Source organism: Eulemur rufifrons, chromosome 14 (assembly GCF_041146395.1).
Source record: "Eulemur rufifrons isolate Redbay chromosome 14, OSU_ERuf_1, whole genome shotgun sequence".
NCBI classification, from domain to species: Eukaryota; Metazoa; Chordata; class Mammalia; order Primates; family Lemuridae; genus Eulemur; species Eulemur rufifrons.
In genome coordinates this window covers 938,051-957,199 of record NC_090996.1, presented here as the reverse complement: position 1 = coordinate 957,199, position 19,149 = coordinate 938,051, and the positions used below count along the sequence as shown (strand labels likewise).

The window sequence follows — 19,149 nt, the reverse complement described above, 5'->3', positions numbered from 1 at the left end:
TCGGCCGTCTCCCGGGTTTGCCAGGCTATGTGCGACTTCTCGCCAGGGATGGGGACCAGATTCCAGATCCCGGCCGTCTCCCGGGTTCGCCAGGCTATGTGCGTCTTCTCGCCAGGGATGGGGACCAGATTCCAGATCCCGCCGTCGGGAGAAACGGTGGGAGGCTACTGGGGACACAATCCCGGGCACTCTAGAGGCGGAGGCCCTCGTTGCGTTCCAGTCTGTCAATAGGGGTTTCAGGTCCACGGGTCACTTCAAATGTCCCGCCAGTCGGGGACCAATCACGGCCAGCGTCTTCCTGTGGTTGAGTCCAATCATCGGCCGCTGTGTCTCGCGGCCAAAGAGAGGTACTCGCGGCTGCGGGCCCGTCCATCTTTGTTAAAGGCAAGAGACTGTCCCCTCCACTTCCCAGACGGGCCGCATCCCCCGCCAAAGAAAGCGCCCGACGCGGCCATTGTGTTTACGGGCAAGTGGGACAATGAGGCCAGAGAAGCCAGAAAGCGCCATATTTGATATGCCCAAGGAGTGGCGCTCGCACAAGCAACCGGTGACAATGAAGCCAGGTTATCGCCATATTTTCTAAAGGCACCTTCCGGGTCCCTTAGCCCGGGTGTCTATGTCCAAGCGGCCATGGAGTGAATACACACTAAGGAGTTTCGTTTGTCCCTATCAGAATCCCCGAATCCCTGGCTGCTCGTCCCTGCTACTTCGGTTCCCTCGACTGCGTTCGGACGCCAGAGCTGGGCGGGGCCCGGGCCTGGGCAGCCCTTCCTGCGGACGACAAAAGCTGAGGCCGGGAGCCGGAGGCGGTGGCCCCGGGGACCAGGCGCCCGCTTCGGGGCTGGAAGACCCCATGGCGCCGCCCCCAGCCCCGCTTCTGGCGACGAGACCCGGGGAGACCCGGCCTGGTTGCAGGAAGCCTGGGGCCGTGAGCTTCGCGGACGTGGCCGTGTACTTCTCCCCGGAGGAGTGGGGGTGTCTGCGGCCCGCGCAGAGGGCCCTGTACCGGGACGTGATGCGGGAGACCTACGGCCACCTGGGCGCGCTCGGTGAGGCCCCGGGTCAGAACCCCTGTCCTCCTTTACCGGGGCTCACAGGGGAGCTGATCTAGAGTGAAGGACCGAGAGGATTGTAAGCCCTAATCCCGCACTATTCCACCGACAGCACCCGCCACCTGCCACTCCCAGGGCTTCAGGTACCCCCTCGGGAGTGTTTTCATCCCGCACCCGCTTCATTCAGGCAGGAGCCCTGCACCGGGTCCGGACCGAGTATGAATTTTGAGGAGGTGCCGTCACCCAGGCAGGGGGATGCCATCTTCCCAGGATAGCCTCTCAGGCCGGCACTGTGATCCCTGTTCTCTCCCAGGATTCCCGGGCCCCAAACCAGCCCTCATCTCTTGGATGGAACAGGAGAGCGAGGCTTGGAGCCCCGCCGCCCAGGATCCTGAGGAGGGGGAGAGCCTGGGAGGAGCTCGGAGAGGTGAGGGATTGCCCCAGGTCTTCCCCCACTTGGTTCGCCACGGCTACATGTCTAGCAAGGCTTTCTTTCAGGCCCCCACTTCCAGCATCAGCATCCTTAAGGGAATTAAAGAGCCAACTTGTGTTGGATACTAGAGGAGTAGAGAAGGCAGACCTTTCAAAGTTTTCAAAACGTGGGACAGCAGTCATGTTGAGACCAGAGTGGGCGACCCGAAGCCCAAGTCCAAGACTTAGGTTTCTAGGTCCCTCTCATTCTCCCTCTTTCAGGAGGAACTAAACCCCCTACGAGTGGAAGTGCTTTCAGATCTGCTTTTCACAAGCCTCCAGCAAGGCAAGGTCGTACCAGAGAAAATGCCAGTAATTGACAGTTTGGCTGTCCCCCCCTCACCACCCCATGCAAAGTGATCTTGAGCAACTGTCTCCTCATCTGTAAAGCAGTCCCACCCTACAAACAGTGGAGAAGCCACACTACTAATAGCTACTGCTGACTGAGAATTACTCAGTGCTCGACGTACATCTACTCCCCTAATCTTCCCAGCGAGCCTGTGAAGTCAGATAACCATTATTATTCCCACTGGACACATAAGGAACCAAGGCCCGGCTAAGTCACATTTAGAGATTTGAATGCTATTCGCCTTCCTCCAAAGTCTGGGTGCTAAACACTGGGCAGGACTTTTCTGGCACTGCCTTAAGTAAAAAGCAGCCTATAACCTGAGACTGTCTGTGCAAAAGTGTTTTAAAATGTAACTTAATTCCTGTTTCCCAGGAGATGCCCCAGACAAGAAGGAAGAGGAACCCAAGGAAGGGCCAAGAGCTGAAGGACCTGGAAAGGCCCCCGGGAAAGAGCAGCCCGAGGAGCAGGTTAAACACACCCCTAAGTGTACTGGCAGCGGGGCTTCGGCAAGAGCACAGCCACCCACAAAGGCTGCCTGGGACCAGGTCACAGGTGCGCAGCCACCTGTCCCTGTGGCTAGCGTGGATGCCCAGGCCAGCCAGCGGCGACACGTGTGTGCGGACTGTGGCCGGCGCTTCACCTACCCCTCGCTGCTGGTCAGTCACCGGCGCATGCACTCGGGGGAGCGGCCCTTCCCCTGCCCCGAGTGCGGCATGCGCTTCAAGAGGAAGTTCGCCGTGGAAGCGCACCAGTGGATCCACCGCTCCTGCTCCGGGGGGCGGCGGGGCCGGAGGCCTGGGATCCGGGCTGTGCCTCGGGCCCCAGTCCGAGGGGACCGGGACCCACCTGTGCTCTTCCGGCATTACCCGGACATCTTTGAGGAGTGCGGCTGAGCGGCTCCCACGGGCTGGAGTTGAGCCTGACCTCGGCGCTAAGGACGGACTGACCGAGCCCTCGGGCAGGCTCCCGAGTCAGGGACCTGAGGGCTGCAATTCTTCCCTTGGGCTTTCCGCAAGGATCCCTCAAGTTTCCAGCTTGTAAAAAGAGAAGTGCCTGTAAAGATTCCAACAGATTAAACCTGCTGCCCTCTCCCCGGTCTTTTGTAAAAGAAAACGAAGAGAGTGAGACACCGGACTTTTCTCAGTGTTATCTCAGTAGCGGGTGCAACAGAGATCTCTCCATCATCTCAGGAAACGTCCATTTCTCCTTAGTCTACTTCAGAGGCAAATGCTGGGGGACCAAGGCCTGGGGAGGAGGCCCAGATGGAGGATGCGGTCACGCCCTAGCTATTGTCACCAGCAGGGAGCCCATGGTGTGTGGGGAGGGTGGGAAGAGTGAAGAGTACAGAGGCACACGCACAAGTCTAGTCTCTGCAGCTGCCCTGGGCAGAGCTGGTAGGTCGCACGCCCTCCTGAGCCTCATTCCCTCATCTGTAAAATGCGGATTAATAATATCTACCTCAAACGGTTACTGTGAAGACTGAACTTTTAACAAGATAATATGTATGACATAGTAAATGTGCAATAAACTTGTGTTGAAAGAATGACTTATTGTTGACACTACGCTTTAGAGTCAGGAGGCAGGGTGTGGCTGTCAATAACCATGTTTTTTGTTTGTTTGTTTGTTTGAGACAGAGTCTCGCTCTGTTGCCCAGGCTAGAGTCCTGTGGCGTCAGCCCAGCTCACAGCAACCTCAAACTCCTGGGCTCAAGCCATCCTCCTGCCTCAGCCTCCCGAGTAGCTGGAACTACAGGCATGCGCCACCATGCCTGGCTAATTTTTCTATATATGTTTTTAGCTGTCCATATAATTTCTTTCTATTTTTAGTAGAGACAGGGTCTCGCTCTTGCTCAGGCTGCTCTCGAACTCCTGAGCTCAGACGATCCACCCACTTCGGCCTCCCAGAGTGCTAGGATTACAGGCGTGAGCCACTGCCCCCGGCCAATAACCATGTTTTGCAGATAAGTAAACTGAAGGTCAGAGATGAAGTGACACTCTCCAAGTTTCACTGTTATGTGGCTGCGAGGCTGGAAACTGACACAAAGCCCAGATATTTCTTTTTTTTTGTTTTTTATTTTTTGAGACAGAGTCTCGCGCTGTTGCCTTGGCTAGAGTGCTGTGGCGTCAGCCTAGCTCACAGCAACCTCAAACTCCTGAGCTCAAGCGATCCTCACACCTCGCCTCCCAGAGTGCTAGGGTTACAGGCGTGAGTCACTGAGCCTGGCCAAAGCCCAGATATTTCTACCACTTTCTCTGAGAAGTCAGATCTGGGCAGAAACAAAGGACAGGAGCTCAGGAGGCAGGACCCAGCCCAGCCAGGGTGGGGGAGTCTGAATGAGAAACAGAGACCCCATCTTCACCCGGCGCAGTCAGCATTGTCACTGCGTGTCGAGTGCCTCCTGTTGAAGGGACTGTGCCAATTGATAAGAGAATTCTGAGATGAGGAAAGCTGTCCCCGTTCATTCATTCATTCATTCATTCAGCAAACACCATCTGGAATAAACATTTGTTGAAAGAGTGACTTATTGTTGACGCTGTGGGCTTTAGAGAGAGTAAAGAGGCCTGCTCAGGAGGCAGGGTATCATGACCACGGTTTGCAGACCTCTGCAGGTTTTTGGGCTGAGCTCTGTGGACATAGCTGACTCAGGTCTCACATTCCATGCGGGAAATGAGTGATTGGCGCTGTGACGGAAGAAGCCCAGAGGCCCCACCTAACCCAGCCTGGTCGGTGATATGCCAGGAAGTGCTGCTTGGAGAAGGAGAGGGCTGTGCTCCCCATGGCAGTCAGTAGGAATTGGTGTGGGGGAGGTTTGCAGGCAGAGGGAGCAGCAAAGGAGGCTCGTTACATGGAAAGGACGAAGTGTGGGCACAGCGTGGAGCAGAGGGTGGGAGCGTGGGCTCTGCCGTCAGCCTGACAGCCTTGCGTTCTGCCATGTGATCTTCGGCAAATCGCTTCTAGCTCAAGTCCCCTCTGTGGGCCTCAGTTTGCTCATTTGTAAGACCTGGATAATAGCACCTGCCTCATAATATTGATGCTGAGATTATGTGAGATAATATAGAACAACGCCTTGCACATTAGTCTTTAATAAACATTGGTTATTGTTGTTATTATTGTAATACAATAAAAAATAGTATGTGACAGGACCTAGAGGAGACCTGGGCAGGCCTTCTGAGTCACAGATAGTTTCCTGGAGGAGGTGGGTCACACCGGCCTTGAAGAATGAGAAAGATTTCAGTAGACCTGGACAGGTGTGTATAGGGAATGGTCAGCGGTTGCACTTGACTGAAACACAAAGAACTAGGTAAGGAAGAATGGCAGACAGATGCCACTGAGACAAGGGGTCGAATCTGGGGCCATGGGTCTCAGCAGAGGAGCTTGAGGCTTATCCTGTAGGCACTGGGGAGCCTTAGAAAATCCTTGAGCAGGAGCAGGGCTATTTGATAGGTGTTGTCAGAAGATGTTTTTGCAAAGCAGTGTGGTGTGACCTGTGGGAAGAGACTAGACACTAGAGATCTATGGGGCATCTGTTCCCAGGTGGAGGTCATCAGGAACTGGGACCAAGGGTGGTGACCTTGGAATTGGGAGGAAGGGTACTCATGAGAGGCTTCTGCCGTTGAATCTGCATGGGTCAGTGACTCACAATGCAAGCTGTGAGCAAGTAAGCCCCAGAGGTTTCAAACATGAAGAGCTGGAGAGAGAAGGCACTGGCAGGGAGGGAGGAGAACCAGGCGCTGTGTGTCAAGCATGGAGCTGCCTGGATCGGCACCGGTGCCATGTTCTAGGTGCTGTTCTGTGTGCCAGGATATAGCAGGAAAAGCAGACGCGGGAACTCTCTTGGAGCTTACGTTCTAGTGGGGAGAGACAAGGGCTAAACCAGAGCATGAATAGAGCAAGGTACTGTAATTGCAAATAGTAAGCACCTGAGAGGAGCTAAAAGAGGAGTGCGCTGGGGAGACGTTGCAGACGGATGCTTAGGCTAGGTCACGGTGAGGAGGAGACATCTGAGCTGAGCCCCAAATGACAAGGGGCCAGGGAGGAACGGGGTAGGGCAGGTTTCAGAGGCTGGGGAAGTGGGGCCAGGGGAGCATAGCAGACAGAGGTGTTTCCAAACAGAGGGAACAGCAGGGGGATGCTCTGAGCCTGGGAGGAGTGCAGGGTGAGGTGCAGGAAGGACACTGGGTGGACTGACGCACTGGGTGGAGAAGAGTGACAGATGGGCTTGGGAGAGGGGAGGGGCAGGCCACAGAGGCTTTGGCTTGTCATGATGCGAAGTTTGGATTGGGTTCTCAATATATCGGGAAGCCACTGGGTTGTTTTTGTCTTTGTTTTGTGGTAAAATACATATAACATAAAATTTACCATTTAAACTATTTTTAGGTATACAGTTCAGTGGTGTTAAGTATATTCACATTGTCTTGCAACCATCACCACCATCCGTCTCCAGAGCTTTTTGTTAGAGATGGGGTCTTGCCATGTTGTCCAGGCTAGAGCTCAGTGGCTACTCACAGGCTCAACTGCAGCTCACTGCAGCCTTGTACTCCTGGGCTGAAGGAATCCTCCTGCCTTAGCCTCCCAAGTAGCTGGGACTACAGGTACATGCCACTGCACCCAGCTCCCAGAACTTTTTTATTTTCCCCAGCTGAAATTCTATACCCAGGAAACACTAACTACCTATTCCTCCCTCTCCCCAGGCCCCAGCAACCACCATTCAGAGCAGTCTGAATTTGACTACTCTAGGGACCCCATGTAAACTTTACTACCTTAAACCGTGTTAAGGTGATCTGATTTGCATTAAAAAAATAAACCCGCTCCGGCTGCTGTGAGAATGGACTGCAGCGGGGCAAGTAGAGAGTGGCAGATGGGCAGAGGTAAATGCCGGAAGCTGAACAGTCAGGGCCCGTTCTGTTCATGGGCTGAGGGCATCAGAGGAGCCCAGGAGGATAGTTGGGTTTTTGGCTTAGTGAGGAGGAAGATGGGGAAGCCAGTTCCCGGGGTGGCCCTGGGGTGATGGCATTTAGAGCTAATTCCATGTTTTAAGCAGGCTTTGGGAAGCAGTGGGTGAACAGGCGTCTTTACTGAAGACTGCCCTGCACCTTAATGCGCTAAAGAGGACGCTCCAAGGGGCCATGGGGAAGAAGGCTTGTTTTTCCCCACAGAACATCTCAAGGGAATTCTGTTCCACAGATACGTGCTCAGAACGCTCAGCCAGAGAGAGGAGGGGACTTGCTTAAGGTCACCCAGTTGAGTTAGTGGCAGAGGTAGGCCTGGAACCCAAATCTCCTTATTTCCCAGTCAAGGCCCTTCGTCCTTTGCTGCACCAGGATGCACTGCCGGATGGATGGGAAAGCAAAAGGCTGGGGGCCCGGAGACCAGCTAGGAGACACCAGGCTTAAATCAAGGGCCTGAGCAGGAGCAGCCCTCCAGTGAGAGCTGGTACAGGGGGCCTTTTGTGATGCTTCTGTTACCCTCCCTCCTGGGCAATTTCCCATACCTCCTAAATACCTGAATAACTTCCCACTCCCCATTACATGACCTCTAAACATAACCGTCTTATTTATTTCACAATACTTATCATATCCCATCATTTAAATTTTTTTTCTCTACATTTATAGGACAGTGTGGAATGGAATTGCTTACGTGGCCAGAGGCAGCTTTTCTAACCACCTGGGTCTCTGCTTCTTGTACTGCCCCACGTTACAACTCCATCTTGGTAACCTGGCCTAAAACCCCACTTCTCTCTAGTTTCTGAAATTTTGCCTTCAATAATTTGAGGCATTCCAGCATGGCTTCTGGAGTCAGGCTGCCTGGGTTTGAATCCTGGTAACTTACTAGCTGTGTGGCCTGGAGCAAGGTAACCTCTCTGGGCCTTAGCTTCCTGATCCATAAGAGGACCTATCTCTGAAGTGTTGTGAGGGTTAAATGAGTTCATAGGCCAGAGCACTTAGAATACAGTCGAACTACCTAGGAAGTGATCAGTCAAGGTAAACTGATATTAATCTTTTTAGTCATATCACAGCATCAACTGCAGTTCTTGTATGGTTTGGAGAACTTGAGATTGGGAAATCTGAAGCATAAAGTTGAGCATTAACACAAAGAGTCCTTTCATCCAGTCACACATCCAATTTTTTTAATTCAATCACAACTTATTTATTTACTTCTTGACACAGGGTATCACTCTGTTGCCTGGGGTAGAGTCTAGTGGTGTCATCATAGTTCACTGCAGCCTCAAACTCCTGGGCTAAAGCAATCCTCCTGCATCAGCCCCCCAAATACCAGGCTAGCTTTTGTATTGTTTGTAGAGACAGGGTCTTGTTCTGTCACCCGGGCTAGAGTGCAGTGGTGTCAACATAGCTCACAGCAACCTCAAATTCCTGGGCTCAAGCAATTCTCTTGCCTCACTCTCCCAGGTAGCTAGGACTACAGGTACGCACTACCACGCATGGTTAATTGTTCTATTTTTTGTGTAGATGGGGTCTGCCTCTTGCTTAGGATGGTCTCGAACTCCCGGCCTCAAGCGATCCTCCCACCTCAGCCTCCCACAGTGCTAAGATTACAGGATTGAGCCGCCATGCCTGGCTAACATTTTTTTTTTTTTTTTTAATTTTAAGTCATAATTTAATAAATTAAAAATCCAGTTCGTTTTCATGTGGTCAGCAGGGGTCAGCAAATTCGAAGTGTTCACATTGCTTTTCCGGACCAGGCCCGGAGGGGGCGGTGCGAGGCGGTGGAAAAGGCCGGCACGCCGGGCTCTGATGTCCCATCCTGGGTAACGGATGGGCTTCGGTTCCCTCTTCTGCAAAATGACTCCGAGCTCTAAGGAACTGAACTCTGAGGCACAGGGTCCTGTGTTAAAGAGCTAGTGAGTGTGTGGAAATACCATAGATGGCCAGACTATCTCTGGAAGAATATTTAAGAAACTGTTAATAGAGAAATAAGGTGGGAGGAGACGTCACTAAATATTCTTCCGTACTTTATAAATGGAAAAAAAGTTGTTCTGATAAATGAACGAGTTTGCCAAAATTATGTATTTTTAAAGGCTCAGTCACAGAGTGGGCCTTCCTGCGCGATTGGGAGGCAGACGTGAGGCCGGCGGCCCCGGGATCCCAGCTCTGTTTCCCTCTCCGGGAGCCCTCACCGCCGCCCGCGTTCAGACTCCGGAGCCTCGCCCTGCCCGGCCCGGCCTGAGCTCGGACGCCGACGCGGCCGCGGCCATCTTAACTACGGGCAGGGCGCTGCCACGGCCGCTTGAGAGGAACAGCAAGGGACAACTCGAGGGGGAACGAACCAGGTCACCAACACCAGGTCGACATTCAAGCTGTTAAGTCTTCTTCTAGCATGAGAAGAGGCCAGAGTGTCGCCATCTTTTCTGAGGGCGCCGCTATTTTCTTGGCCCCCGGAACCACCGAGTTCGCGTAACTGGCTGTTTCTCGCTGTCCTAGAGCGGAGCCACCCAAAGCTACTTCCTGTCTCCGAGGCCCCGCGAATGCCCCCCCAAGGCCGAATCCCCAGCGTCCCAGTCGGGAGCAGGGGAGCTGGTGGCTTCGCCCTGGCCCTCCTCCGGACTCCCTGTCTTGTACCTGGGAAAACTGGCAGGACCCAGAAGAGGAAAGAGCCCGAGGGCTGAGAGCTTCGCGGACGTGGCTGTGCGCTTCTTTCCGGAGCGGTGGCGGTGTCTGCGGCACTGGGCTGCATATGTCCTGTACCGGAACGCGACGCGGGACACCTAGGGCCGCCAGGGCGCTCTCGGTGAGGCCCAACCGGCTCGGATCTCTGAAAAGGGAAGGGGATGGGTGGGATGGGTGCCTGAATCCCCCCTCCCCTCCTGCTCCAGGCCTCCATTTCCTGTCGTTCTGCCACATCCGCCTCGCTGAAATTTGTAACAGCCTTCCCTGCTTACTCCAGTGGCTCCCCAGGGCCTCTTGCAAAAAGTTCGGAGGCTCGGTGCCGCAACAGCCCTCAAGGCTTAGTAACCTCAAATTCAAACCCATTCTTTCCCTCCAGGCAAGCTATCTTACTTAGCTCCAGCTAAATGGAATCTTTGTTCCCTGGACTGCCTCCAGCTTAATGAGCCTTTGAGCCTTTGCTTTTGCTATTCTGCTCTATATAGGCTAACTGCAGCTCCAAATCTAACCCAACCTTCAATGCCCTCAAATGCTATCTCCAAGAAATTTCCACCAGAAGCCTTTCTGTCCCATGTTAGACTCGTCACAACTGTGGTTCTATGCCAATCTGTATAGCCCCCAGTACAATCTGCCCAGAAGGTCTTCTCCAAACTTGTGGCAGCTGAATTCATACCCAGTATATCTCTCCCCTAGCTTAGTATAAACTCATCGTGCAGGAACTTTTATCTTGTTCACCCATGTCTTCAACACCCAGAACATTTAAAATAATGCCTGGCTCATAAGAGGTGCCCAGTACATTTTCATCAGATGAATGCATAGGTAGTCTTAGGATGTTTCTTGAGTGATCAGTGTTCTTCCTTAGGCTTCCAAGACTCCAAACCAGTCCTCATCTCCTGGTGGAGGAGTCCCAGCTGGGGGCTACAAACGCTCAGGATCCCCAGGAAGGAGGAAGCCAGAAAAGTGAGAAATGGGGGTGATGTCTCAGTTCCAGCTAGAAGGGAAAATGTTTTGTTGAGCAAGAAACTTTATCCACGTGTTTCTTGCTGCCGGTGATACTAATTTTTGCTAACCTGAATTTTTGACACCCACTGGAGCCTGGGATTGACCTCTGTTAAGGGTCAAAAGCTTCAAGACTACGTACTTTTATAACTTTTGGCCATGTAATGTTGTGTTAAAGGCTGAAATTTTAACATTGTCAAAGCTATTTCTGTAATGTCACAGTGTGAGTTTCGTGCCGAAGAATCATTAACCTGCTGTCTCGCTTCTGTAAAACTGCTTGCTAAAGACAGTGCCCCAAGCGTGAGAATGCAACACCCATGTTCTGCATGACCAAGCCCTAAACTGCCCAGATCTTGTTACACCAGGACATGAGAGTGATGTAATGCTGCCTTTTGTCCCTGGAATCATGCTTGCTCTGCCCCAGTGATTTTTCACCCATGATAAAAGTGTTCTGCTTCAAAGGCTCAAGGCTGATCTCTGTGCCGCCGCCTTTGGCGGTGCAGAGAATAGTCATTGGCCAGCTAATAAAGACTCCTAATTTGGCTCAATTCGGTCTTTAGGTGGTCATTTCTCGCCTCTCAGACCATAACACCTTCTCTTTCTTACTTAATTGGATTTGAGACATCCAGGGGTACCACGATCAGGCCACATTGTATAACTCATCCAATTCAGTGGCAGTAGTGTGAATTCAAGTTCAGGGTGGGCCAGGCATGGTGGCTCACATCTGTAATCCTAGCACTCTGGGAGGCCGAGGTGGGAGGATCGCTGACCAGCCTGAGCAAGAGTGAGACCCCATCTCTACTAAAAAATAAAAAGTTCAGGATGGAGGCAGTTCACCTCTCCAGGTCCCTAGGCCTGGTAACAGCTGCTTCTCCGGTTAACCTTGAGGTGTGTGGGAATATCCCCACCTGGTGAGCCCCTCAATTGGCCAGCACAGTCCAGGGGTGGGGGGTGGGTTCTAGGGCCTAGGTACCCGTCTGAATACTTCTGCTGTGTGAAGGCTGATTCTGTCACCTGCATATGAGTAGCTCTTGGGGAGTTGACAGGGCCAGAGATAAGTTTTGAATCTGCTGCTTCCTGATGGCCACTCTGAAAAATGATACATTTGGAAGGGGCCAGCAGAGGGAATCTATCTGGGAGTTGTCATGAGCCCTGGGGTCAGAGACACTGACCTGGTCCCTGAGTTTCTGGCCAAGGCTCCCTGTAATCAGGCCTCCCCTAAGCCCTCAGTCTGCACCTGGCACTCTCCTGGCACCCTCATTCCTGTGCTAAGTATGGTCAGGCTTCACCAATACCTTCAGCCTGGCTCAGTGTCGTCCAGGGAGTGAGTGACCATTTGTGGACAGCTAGTACAGCGCCTGCTTCTCCCACAGTGAGTGCCTCTCATGCTACCTGCTGACCCAAAGGGGCAGGTGCTCTCCGCCTGTTCCGCCATGGACAGTGCTTAGCCTGAGGCGCCAGTGGGCCCACTGACCTGGTGCCGTGGGCCTCGGGCGGAGCCCCAGGGATGCGAACTCTGTCCCTGGTTCTTCCCTAGGAGGGTCCAGACCCCTAGAGAGCTTCCAACACTACCCAGAACTCTACCTAGGCCTGGGGGTGCTGAGCACCATGCTGAGGGGTGGGTGCTGACAAATGACAAAGTGCCATTGCTCTTAAGGGAACTTTTCAGTTTTTCTCTTGTGTCCTTCAGGGCCCTGAGAGGCTGAGAGAGCTAGGGCTGGGTCCAGACCCCCTGGGCAACTCTGTATCCTCATCTTTCTGACCTGCCTTCCAACAAACCTTTCTCCTTGGCCAGGCTGACCCCTTCCAAGCTTTCTGTCTTCTCTCCTGCACCTCCCTGCTTTCTGCTGTCATCAGCTCTTCTTGCTACTTGCACAACTTCCCTGGCTTTGGGGAGAAGCATCCACCAGCTGCAAGGTGTCAGGCTGAAGCCTAGGGGAGGCCTTTGAAAGGAGGCAAGCAGATGAGCTCCAGGCCAGACACCAGACCTGCCCCAAAGATGAAGCCCTTTCCTCGAAGTGTGTGACATGCTGTGATTGATTTAGCCAGCCAAAAGAAAAATATGAGGTCTTCCGGGGCCACGGTATTTATGAAGGCATGTGGGAGCAGAGCAGGTAGTCAATACAGGTTAGAAGAAGGTTTGCCGGGAGAGTTGGTGCCATTTACTGACGTAAAGACCCAGGGGGAGCAGTTCAGTTTGAGCCACGCGGAGTCTGAGGTTCTTGTGGGACATCCCTGCAGGGGCAGGGAGGCAGGTGGGTCTGTGAAGGGGAGCGGGAGAGCCAGACTGCAGCAAGAGGTAGTACCGAGACCTTGGTGAGGAGTCCCGCACAGCATGTGGGGGACAAGCGCGCTAGTAGGGAAGAGCCTTGTGACCTTCCGCACACCTTACCCTGCTCTCTCCCGGTGCCTCCACGACCTAGGGACATCCAGAATTTCAGGCTCTAACAAGCTTACAATAGAGAAGTTTCTTTTATCTTTTCCATTTTTTTTTACTTTCAACGTTGAGAAAGGCTGCTGTCACCCAGTTGTGTTTTTTTGTTGTTTTTTGAGACAAGAGTCTCACTCTGTTGCCCAGGCTAGAGTGCCGTGGCGTCAGCCTAGCTCACAGCAACCTCAAACTCCTGCCTCAGCCTCCTGAGTAGCTGGGACTACAGGCATGCGCCACCACTCCCGGCTAATTTTTTCTATTTTTAGTAAAGACGGGAGGGAGGGGTGGGGTGTGTCTCACTCTTGCTCAGGCTGGTCTCAAACTCCTGAGCTCGAGCGATCCTCCCGCCTCAGACGCCCAGAGAGCTAGGATTACAGGGGTGAGGCACCGCCCCCCGCCTGGTCACCCAGCTTTTGAGATAAGGAGGACAGAACGGGAGAATGATGGTCGTCCGGTAATGATGGGCTCCAGCCCGATTATTAACGGTCCAGAGACAGAAACTAACGTCCGAACTCCCCGAGGCCGAGCGGCGGCCGCCTCCCGCCGGGCGTTCCTTTGTTCCTGTGAACCCGGGCGGAGCCTCGCGGCTGCCCACCCGGCCTGGAGCTGCGCGGCGGGTTTACAGGGTCGGCGCGTGTAGCCGCCGCGGCCATCTTGGGTGATGGCACGAGGACAAAGCGACCCGTAGACACCGCGGGGCGTCACCGTGGGCACGACTGCGTGGGAGCAAAGTTCGAGAGGCCGCGTTGCCGCCATTTTTTATGACAGCATCTTCCAGTCCTGCTTATGTCCTTGCGGCCACCCGCTCCTGCTCTTGGTTTTCATCCACTCTAGTTGCCCGTGAGAGACCGGCTCCTGCTCTCGCGCGGCTCTGATGACAGCCCTCCGACCCCTGGGCCCAGGCTGCGGGGCGTTCTTGAGCGCCGGAGGCTCCGCAAAGGGAGGTGGCGGGCCCGCCGCCGGGGCTGGCAGTTCCCATGGCGCCGCCTCTAGCCCCGCTCCCTGCCCGGGAACCAAACGGGGCCGAGCCCGAGCGGAGGAAGCCCTGGGCCGTGAGCTTCGCGGACGTGGCCGTGTACTTCTCCCCGGAGGAGTGGCGGTGTCTGCGGCCCGCGCAGAGGGCCCTGTACCGGGACGTGATGCGGGAGACCTACGGCCACCTGGGCGCGCTCGGTGAGGCCCGACGTGCTGGCCAGGGCCACATCCCCGTATGCCCCGCCCGGTCTGGGTCCTGCATGTGGAGCGGGAGGCCCTGGGGCCGGGCAGGCGGGACTGCAGGGGCCTTCCTCAGCGTGCGCTTTGCGTTCTTCCTCCCCAGGAGTCGGAGGTACCAAGCCGGCGCTCATCTCCTGGGTGGAGGAAGAGGCTGAACTGTGGGGTCTGGATGCCCAGGATCCGGAGGTGGCGAAGTGTCCGACAGAAGCGGACCCAGGTGAAGTATCGGGTCCTCAGTCCCATGGGGATTTCTCCGTGCCTGGCTCATCCCCATGTCGTCTGCCAACTCCAGCTAGTAGCTTAGCAGCTTCTTCCCTGCATCACCTTCCCAGCTAGGTCGTTTATGCCTGGCCCCTGATGCAGCCTAGAAAGCGGCTGTGACTGTGACTGATTGTGACATGGCCCTGCCACACCTGCCTCTCCACGCCCAGCTCTCAGCCTCTGGCTCCTCACATCTAAACTCTGTGGACTGTATCTCTACATCACCTCCCTGTGTTTTCCTACAGCTGGCACCTCTGCCACCTGGCTTACCGTTTTCTACTTTCAGTTCCTCCTGTTGACCTTTGCAGAGTGCCCAGCCCCCGGAACAGTGCTGGCCACCTTCATGGCTTTCTTTGCTCCTTTCCTGCTGGAACACCCTCAAGTGTCCACTCATCCTTCATGATCCAGCTCGGATATTGTTCTCTCTCCCTTCCCTCCTAGGGACATTGCCCAGCTCTGAGGCAGCGTGTACTGCTCCTACCTTCCCCTCCTCTTTCTGTCTCTGCAGTTGAGGAAAAAGTGTCACTCCTAGCTTCCCTGCTGCACTGAGTCCCAGGGGCAGCCGTGGGTCCAGAAGGCAGTTGTATCTCAGAGACTTGTTTGTCACGGTGTGGGGTGTGGGATTGAAGGACCAGGTCTGAGCTCTCCCCTTATCTCCCAGCAGATTCCAGAAACAAGGAAGAGAAAAGACCAAGGGAAGGGACCAAAGCACTGGAGAAGACCCTTCCTGTGGCTGCCCAGCCTCCTGGGCTGAAGGCTCCCCAGCTCCTCTCTGCTGGCTTCCCTTATGGTTTGGAGCAGGCCTCCAAGGTGCCTCGCCGGGGTCGTCCCCCGCTCTGTGCCCACCCTCCTGTCCCACGAGCAGACAAGCGCCACGGCTGCTACATGTGCGGGAAGAGCTTTGCTTGGCGCTCCACGCTGGTGGAGCACCTCTACACCCACACAGGCGAGAAGCCATTCTGCTGCCCGGACTGCGGCAAGGGCTTCAGCCAGGCTTCCTCCCTCAGCAAGCACCGGGCCACCCACCGAGGGGAGCGGCCCCACAGCTGCCCTGACTGTGGCCGGGCCTTCACCCAGCGCTCTGCCCTCACCACCCACCTGCGGGTCCACACGGGCGAGAAGCCCTACCGCTGTGCCGCCTGCGGCCGCTGCTTCAGCCAGAGCTCTGCCCTCTACCAGCACCAGCGGGTACACAGTGGCGAGACCCCCTTCCCCTGCCCAGACTGTGGCCGCGCCTTCGCCCATGCTTCAGACCTTCGGCGCCACGTGCGCACCCACACAGGCGAGAAGCCCTACCCATGCCCAGACTGCGGGCGCTGCTTCCGCCAGAGCTCGGAGATGGCAGCCCACAGGCGCACTCACAGTGGCGAGCGCCCCTACCCATGTCCTCAGTGTGGCAGGTGCTTTGGCCAGAAGTCAGCCATGGCCAAGCACCAGTGGGTCCATCGGCCAGGGGCCAGGGGGCACAGGGGCCGGGGTGCTAGTGGGCTGTCTGTGCCGCTGGCTCCTGGCCGAGGGGACCTGGACCCGCCTGTGGGCTTCCAGCTTTACCCAGAGATATTCCAGGAGTGTGGGAGATGGCCTCAAAAGTGACAAGGCAAAGGATGAAGCTCTAGACATTGCCTGAGGCCCAAGATGGGCTCAGGGGCCTGAGCCTCTGGCAGCCTGCAGGGAGGGCTCAGGATTCTTGGCAAGAGCTGGGCCTGGGGCATGAGGACAGTTGCATCAGGGCCCTCACCAGCTTCATCTGCTGACACCTTGCTCCCTCCTGCCCCAGGCCAGAGGTTCCCTTTGCTGAAGCAGGGCTGAGGTAAGAACCCCCACTGATCCTCCATATGGGGAAGCAAAGGCTGTTTCAGCTCGGAAGTGTTAAAGGGAAACTCGTTTTACCCACTGTGTTTTCACTGCACGAGTTAAAAACCCATGGCCATGTACCGAGTGTGGCCTGCAGCTGCCCTATGTATGTATTTATTTTGGCCCAGGCAGTGTTTTGAAGGGTTAGGAATTTGTAGTCAAGACTTAAAAAGTCAGGATATTTTACACAAAAATCCCAGTTTCTGGCTTCTCTTGAAAAATCCAAAGATTTGGCAACTCAACCCAAGCTCCCACAAAACCACGGCTGGTGGGAGCCGAGCAGCTGCTGCCTAAGCAGCCGGAGCCGGAGCCGGAGCCCTGCATTGCCGCGGCCCTGCCGCTCCTTCCCAGCTCAGACCGAGCATCGGTGCCAGTCATGGCTCGCTTTTAGTGTTTTTGGTGTTTTTCTTAAAGCAGAGCAAAGAAGAACGTGAAGTATTTCTTGAACCCACATTTCTGCCAAAGCAGGCTCTCTCCACGTGGCATTTCCCACTCATCTGTCCGACCTGCTGGGCTCCTGTGGTCATTTCAATTTGCAAACTGGCCTCCAGCACTGAAGGTTTCTGGACTCGAGAGAAAGGATGGCAGGTAGAGAGCACAGACGTGAAATGGCCCAGGAGAAAAGTAAAAGCAGCCTTTATTTTAGACCTTTGCTTGTATCACATTTTATGGTTTACAGAGCACTATCTTGTCCATCAACGCATTTCCCCCTCATAAGTGCCCGGGGAAGGGAGCACCTTGCTGAAGAGTCAGTCAGGCCTGAAACTTTGATCCCGAACCAAGTGATGTCTGCTGTGCCACAGTCCGCCTCTCAGCTGACTGGCAGTCTGAAGGGGAAGTCCCCAGCACTCTCTGCAGTCCTCCTTGGCCACCCTGAGGCCTCCTTGGGCACCCTAGAACCAGCGAGGAGGGTCTCATCACATCTTTGAACTGGAGGAGATCTTAGCTTTCCCAACCTTTTGTAGTTGGGGATACTGAGACCAGGGAAGGTCCAGCAACCTGTCCACGGTCACACACACAGTGAGACTCTAGGGTTCTTATCTTACTGCTGTCTCTGCCACATCGCTCCTGAGTTCCTTGCCGGTGTTGAGCCAGGTTCCGGGGGCATCTGCCCACTCCCTGCGGTAATACCCACACACGGAGCTGGATTGGGACAGACTAGTCAAGTGTCGGCAAAGCCCAGGTGCCAAATGAGTTTGACAAACAGACACATGAAAGACCAAGGCCACAGAGAAACCAGCGAGAGATGAGAGTCCCAAGGCAAACGAGCAAAGCTTGTATCTTTGCTGTCTTTGGGTACCCACCATCATGAACAGAAGGGGGACTGGGCCAGGAACATTTGGGGTTAGATTTATAGCCAAAGGGGACTGTGCCCATCTGTATTCCCAAACTGCACAGAATCCCTCACCTGTCCCCTGTGACTCCATTATCCATCTACCACTGATTCCTTTGTGGCCAGAGTCCTACCTTGTCCCAGTAACGGAAGCTGCCACCCACGGGCAGAGCCTGTCCTGCCTCTGGTCAGGGCAACACTTCACCTCAGAGAGGAGTAAGCAGCAAGGGCCTGTGTCCTCTGCTGGCCTTTGTGCCCTTGCCTTATTCGCCTGTCTCAGCCCTGTGTCTGGCCTACCTAGGGAGGAAGACACCAGACTTACCAACCTGCAGAAACTTCTAAGAAAGGTAGCAAATTTAGAGAAAAGGCACTGTTTAGTGAAATAATGAACTGACTTGATTTCAACCTCATTTTTAAATTTCATGCCACCAAGTCCTCCTTCACTGTGAGCTTTTCTGGGGAGGATTGACTTGTGTGCCACCTTGTCACAAGAGGCACTTAGGGTGACAAGAGGCACTTTGGCAGTAGGAGCAACCTTTGTACCAGCTTTTAATTCCCAGCATACAGCCCCATCCCCTACCCTGGCCCTCAGCGCTGCCTGGGGAGAGCTCGGTTGTCCACACCAGTTCTCAGCCCAAACTCAAAGCCAGATCTGGACCCGTCTTTGGCCTGCTGATTAAAGTGCCATAATCACAACTTAGAGATCCCTGAGTGCTTTGAAGCTTGCTTAGGGCCCGGAAACCAGACCCAGCTCCTCTGCTTCCTGCCCCGCTGACCCAGCTTCCCACCGTTTCATCAATTTTTTAGTGTCATGAAAGCCCTAAGCCTCAGCCCCTTCATTCTCAGCTCCTCGTTTCTTGGCGTGGATACTTTTATCAAAGGCTGGGCTCCCTTTTCTCTCTGCTACCACAGGTCTTTGAGGCTCAGCTGCAGGGGCAGTTTAAGCCCGGAAGAGGGTTTTCCCAGGGCTGCACTGGTGCATTGGGGGAAATGTTTTTCTGCACCAGACAGAATAAGCCCCACCCAAATGGCCAGCCAGAGTGAGAAGCAAAGGCCATGGCCATATGGCTCACCCCTAGCTTGTCTGGGCCTTTTAATATGAAGGTAGAGAGCAGGCGTGGTGGCTCATGCCTGTAATCCTAGCACTCTGGCAGGCTGAGTTGGCAGGATTTCTTGAGGTCAGGAGTTTGAGACCATCCTGAGCAAAAGCGAGACCCCATCTCTACTAAAAATAGAAAAATAAGCCGGCGTAGTGGTGCGTGCCTGTAAGCCCAGCTACTCAGGAGGCTGAGAGAGGAGGATCGCTTGAACCAGGGAGTTTGAGGTTGCAGTGAGCTATGATGACACCACTGCACTCTAGCCCAGGGAGACAAGATTGAGACTCTGTCTCAAAAAATAAATACATAAAGATGAAATAAATGAATAAATAAAATGACAGTAGGTATTAATCTGAGCTCCAAAGACTCCTAAAATTCCCTGGAATGTTTATGTACGTGTGTCTTTCTAGGAATAGGACATGCAAAGAGGTTTACAACCCAAAGAAGGTAAAACCTACTCTAGGT

At 54.4% G+C, this 19,149-nt stretch overlaps 1 protein-coding gene across 1 annotated transcript; it reads left to right on the top strand.

Annotated features, from left to right (window-relative positions):
- Positions 1-613: 613 nt before the first annotated feature.
- LOC138394570 (zinc finger protein 764-like) lies at positions 614-17,696 on the top strand. The gene is made up of 6 exons (XM_069486658.1): positions 614-1,049; positions 1,366-1,479; positions 2,245-2,760; positions 13,846-14,097; positions 14,243-14,356; positions 15,065-17,696. Exons 1-6 carry the CDS (start codon positions 617-619, stop codon positions 15,991-15,993), a joined length of 2,358 nt encoding a protein of 785 aa, XP_069342759.1. The 5' UTR covers positions 614-616; the 3' UTR covers positions 15,994-17,696.
- The last annotated feature ends 1,453 nt before the right edge of the window (positions 17,697-19,149 follow it).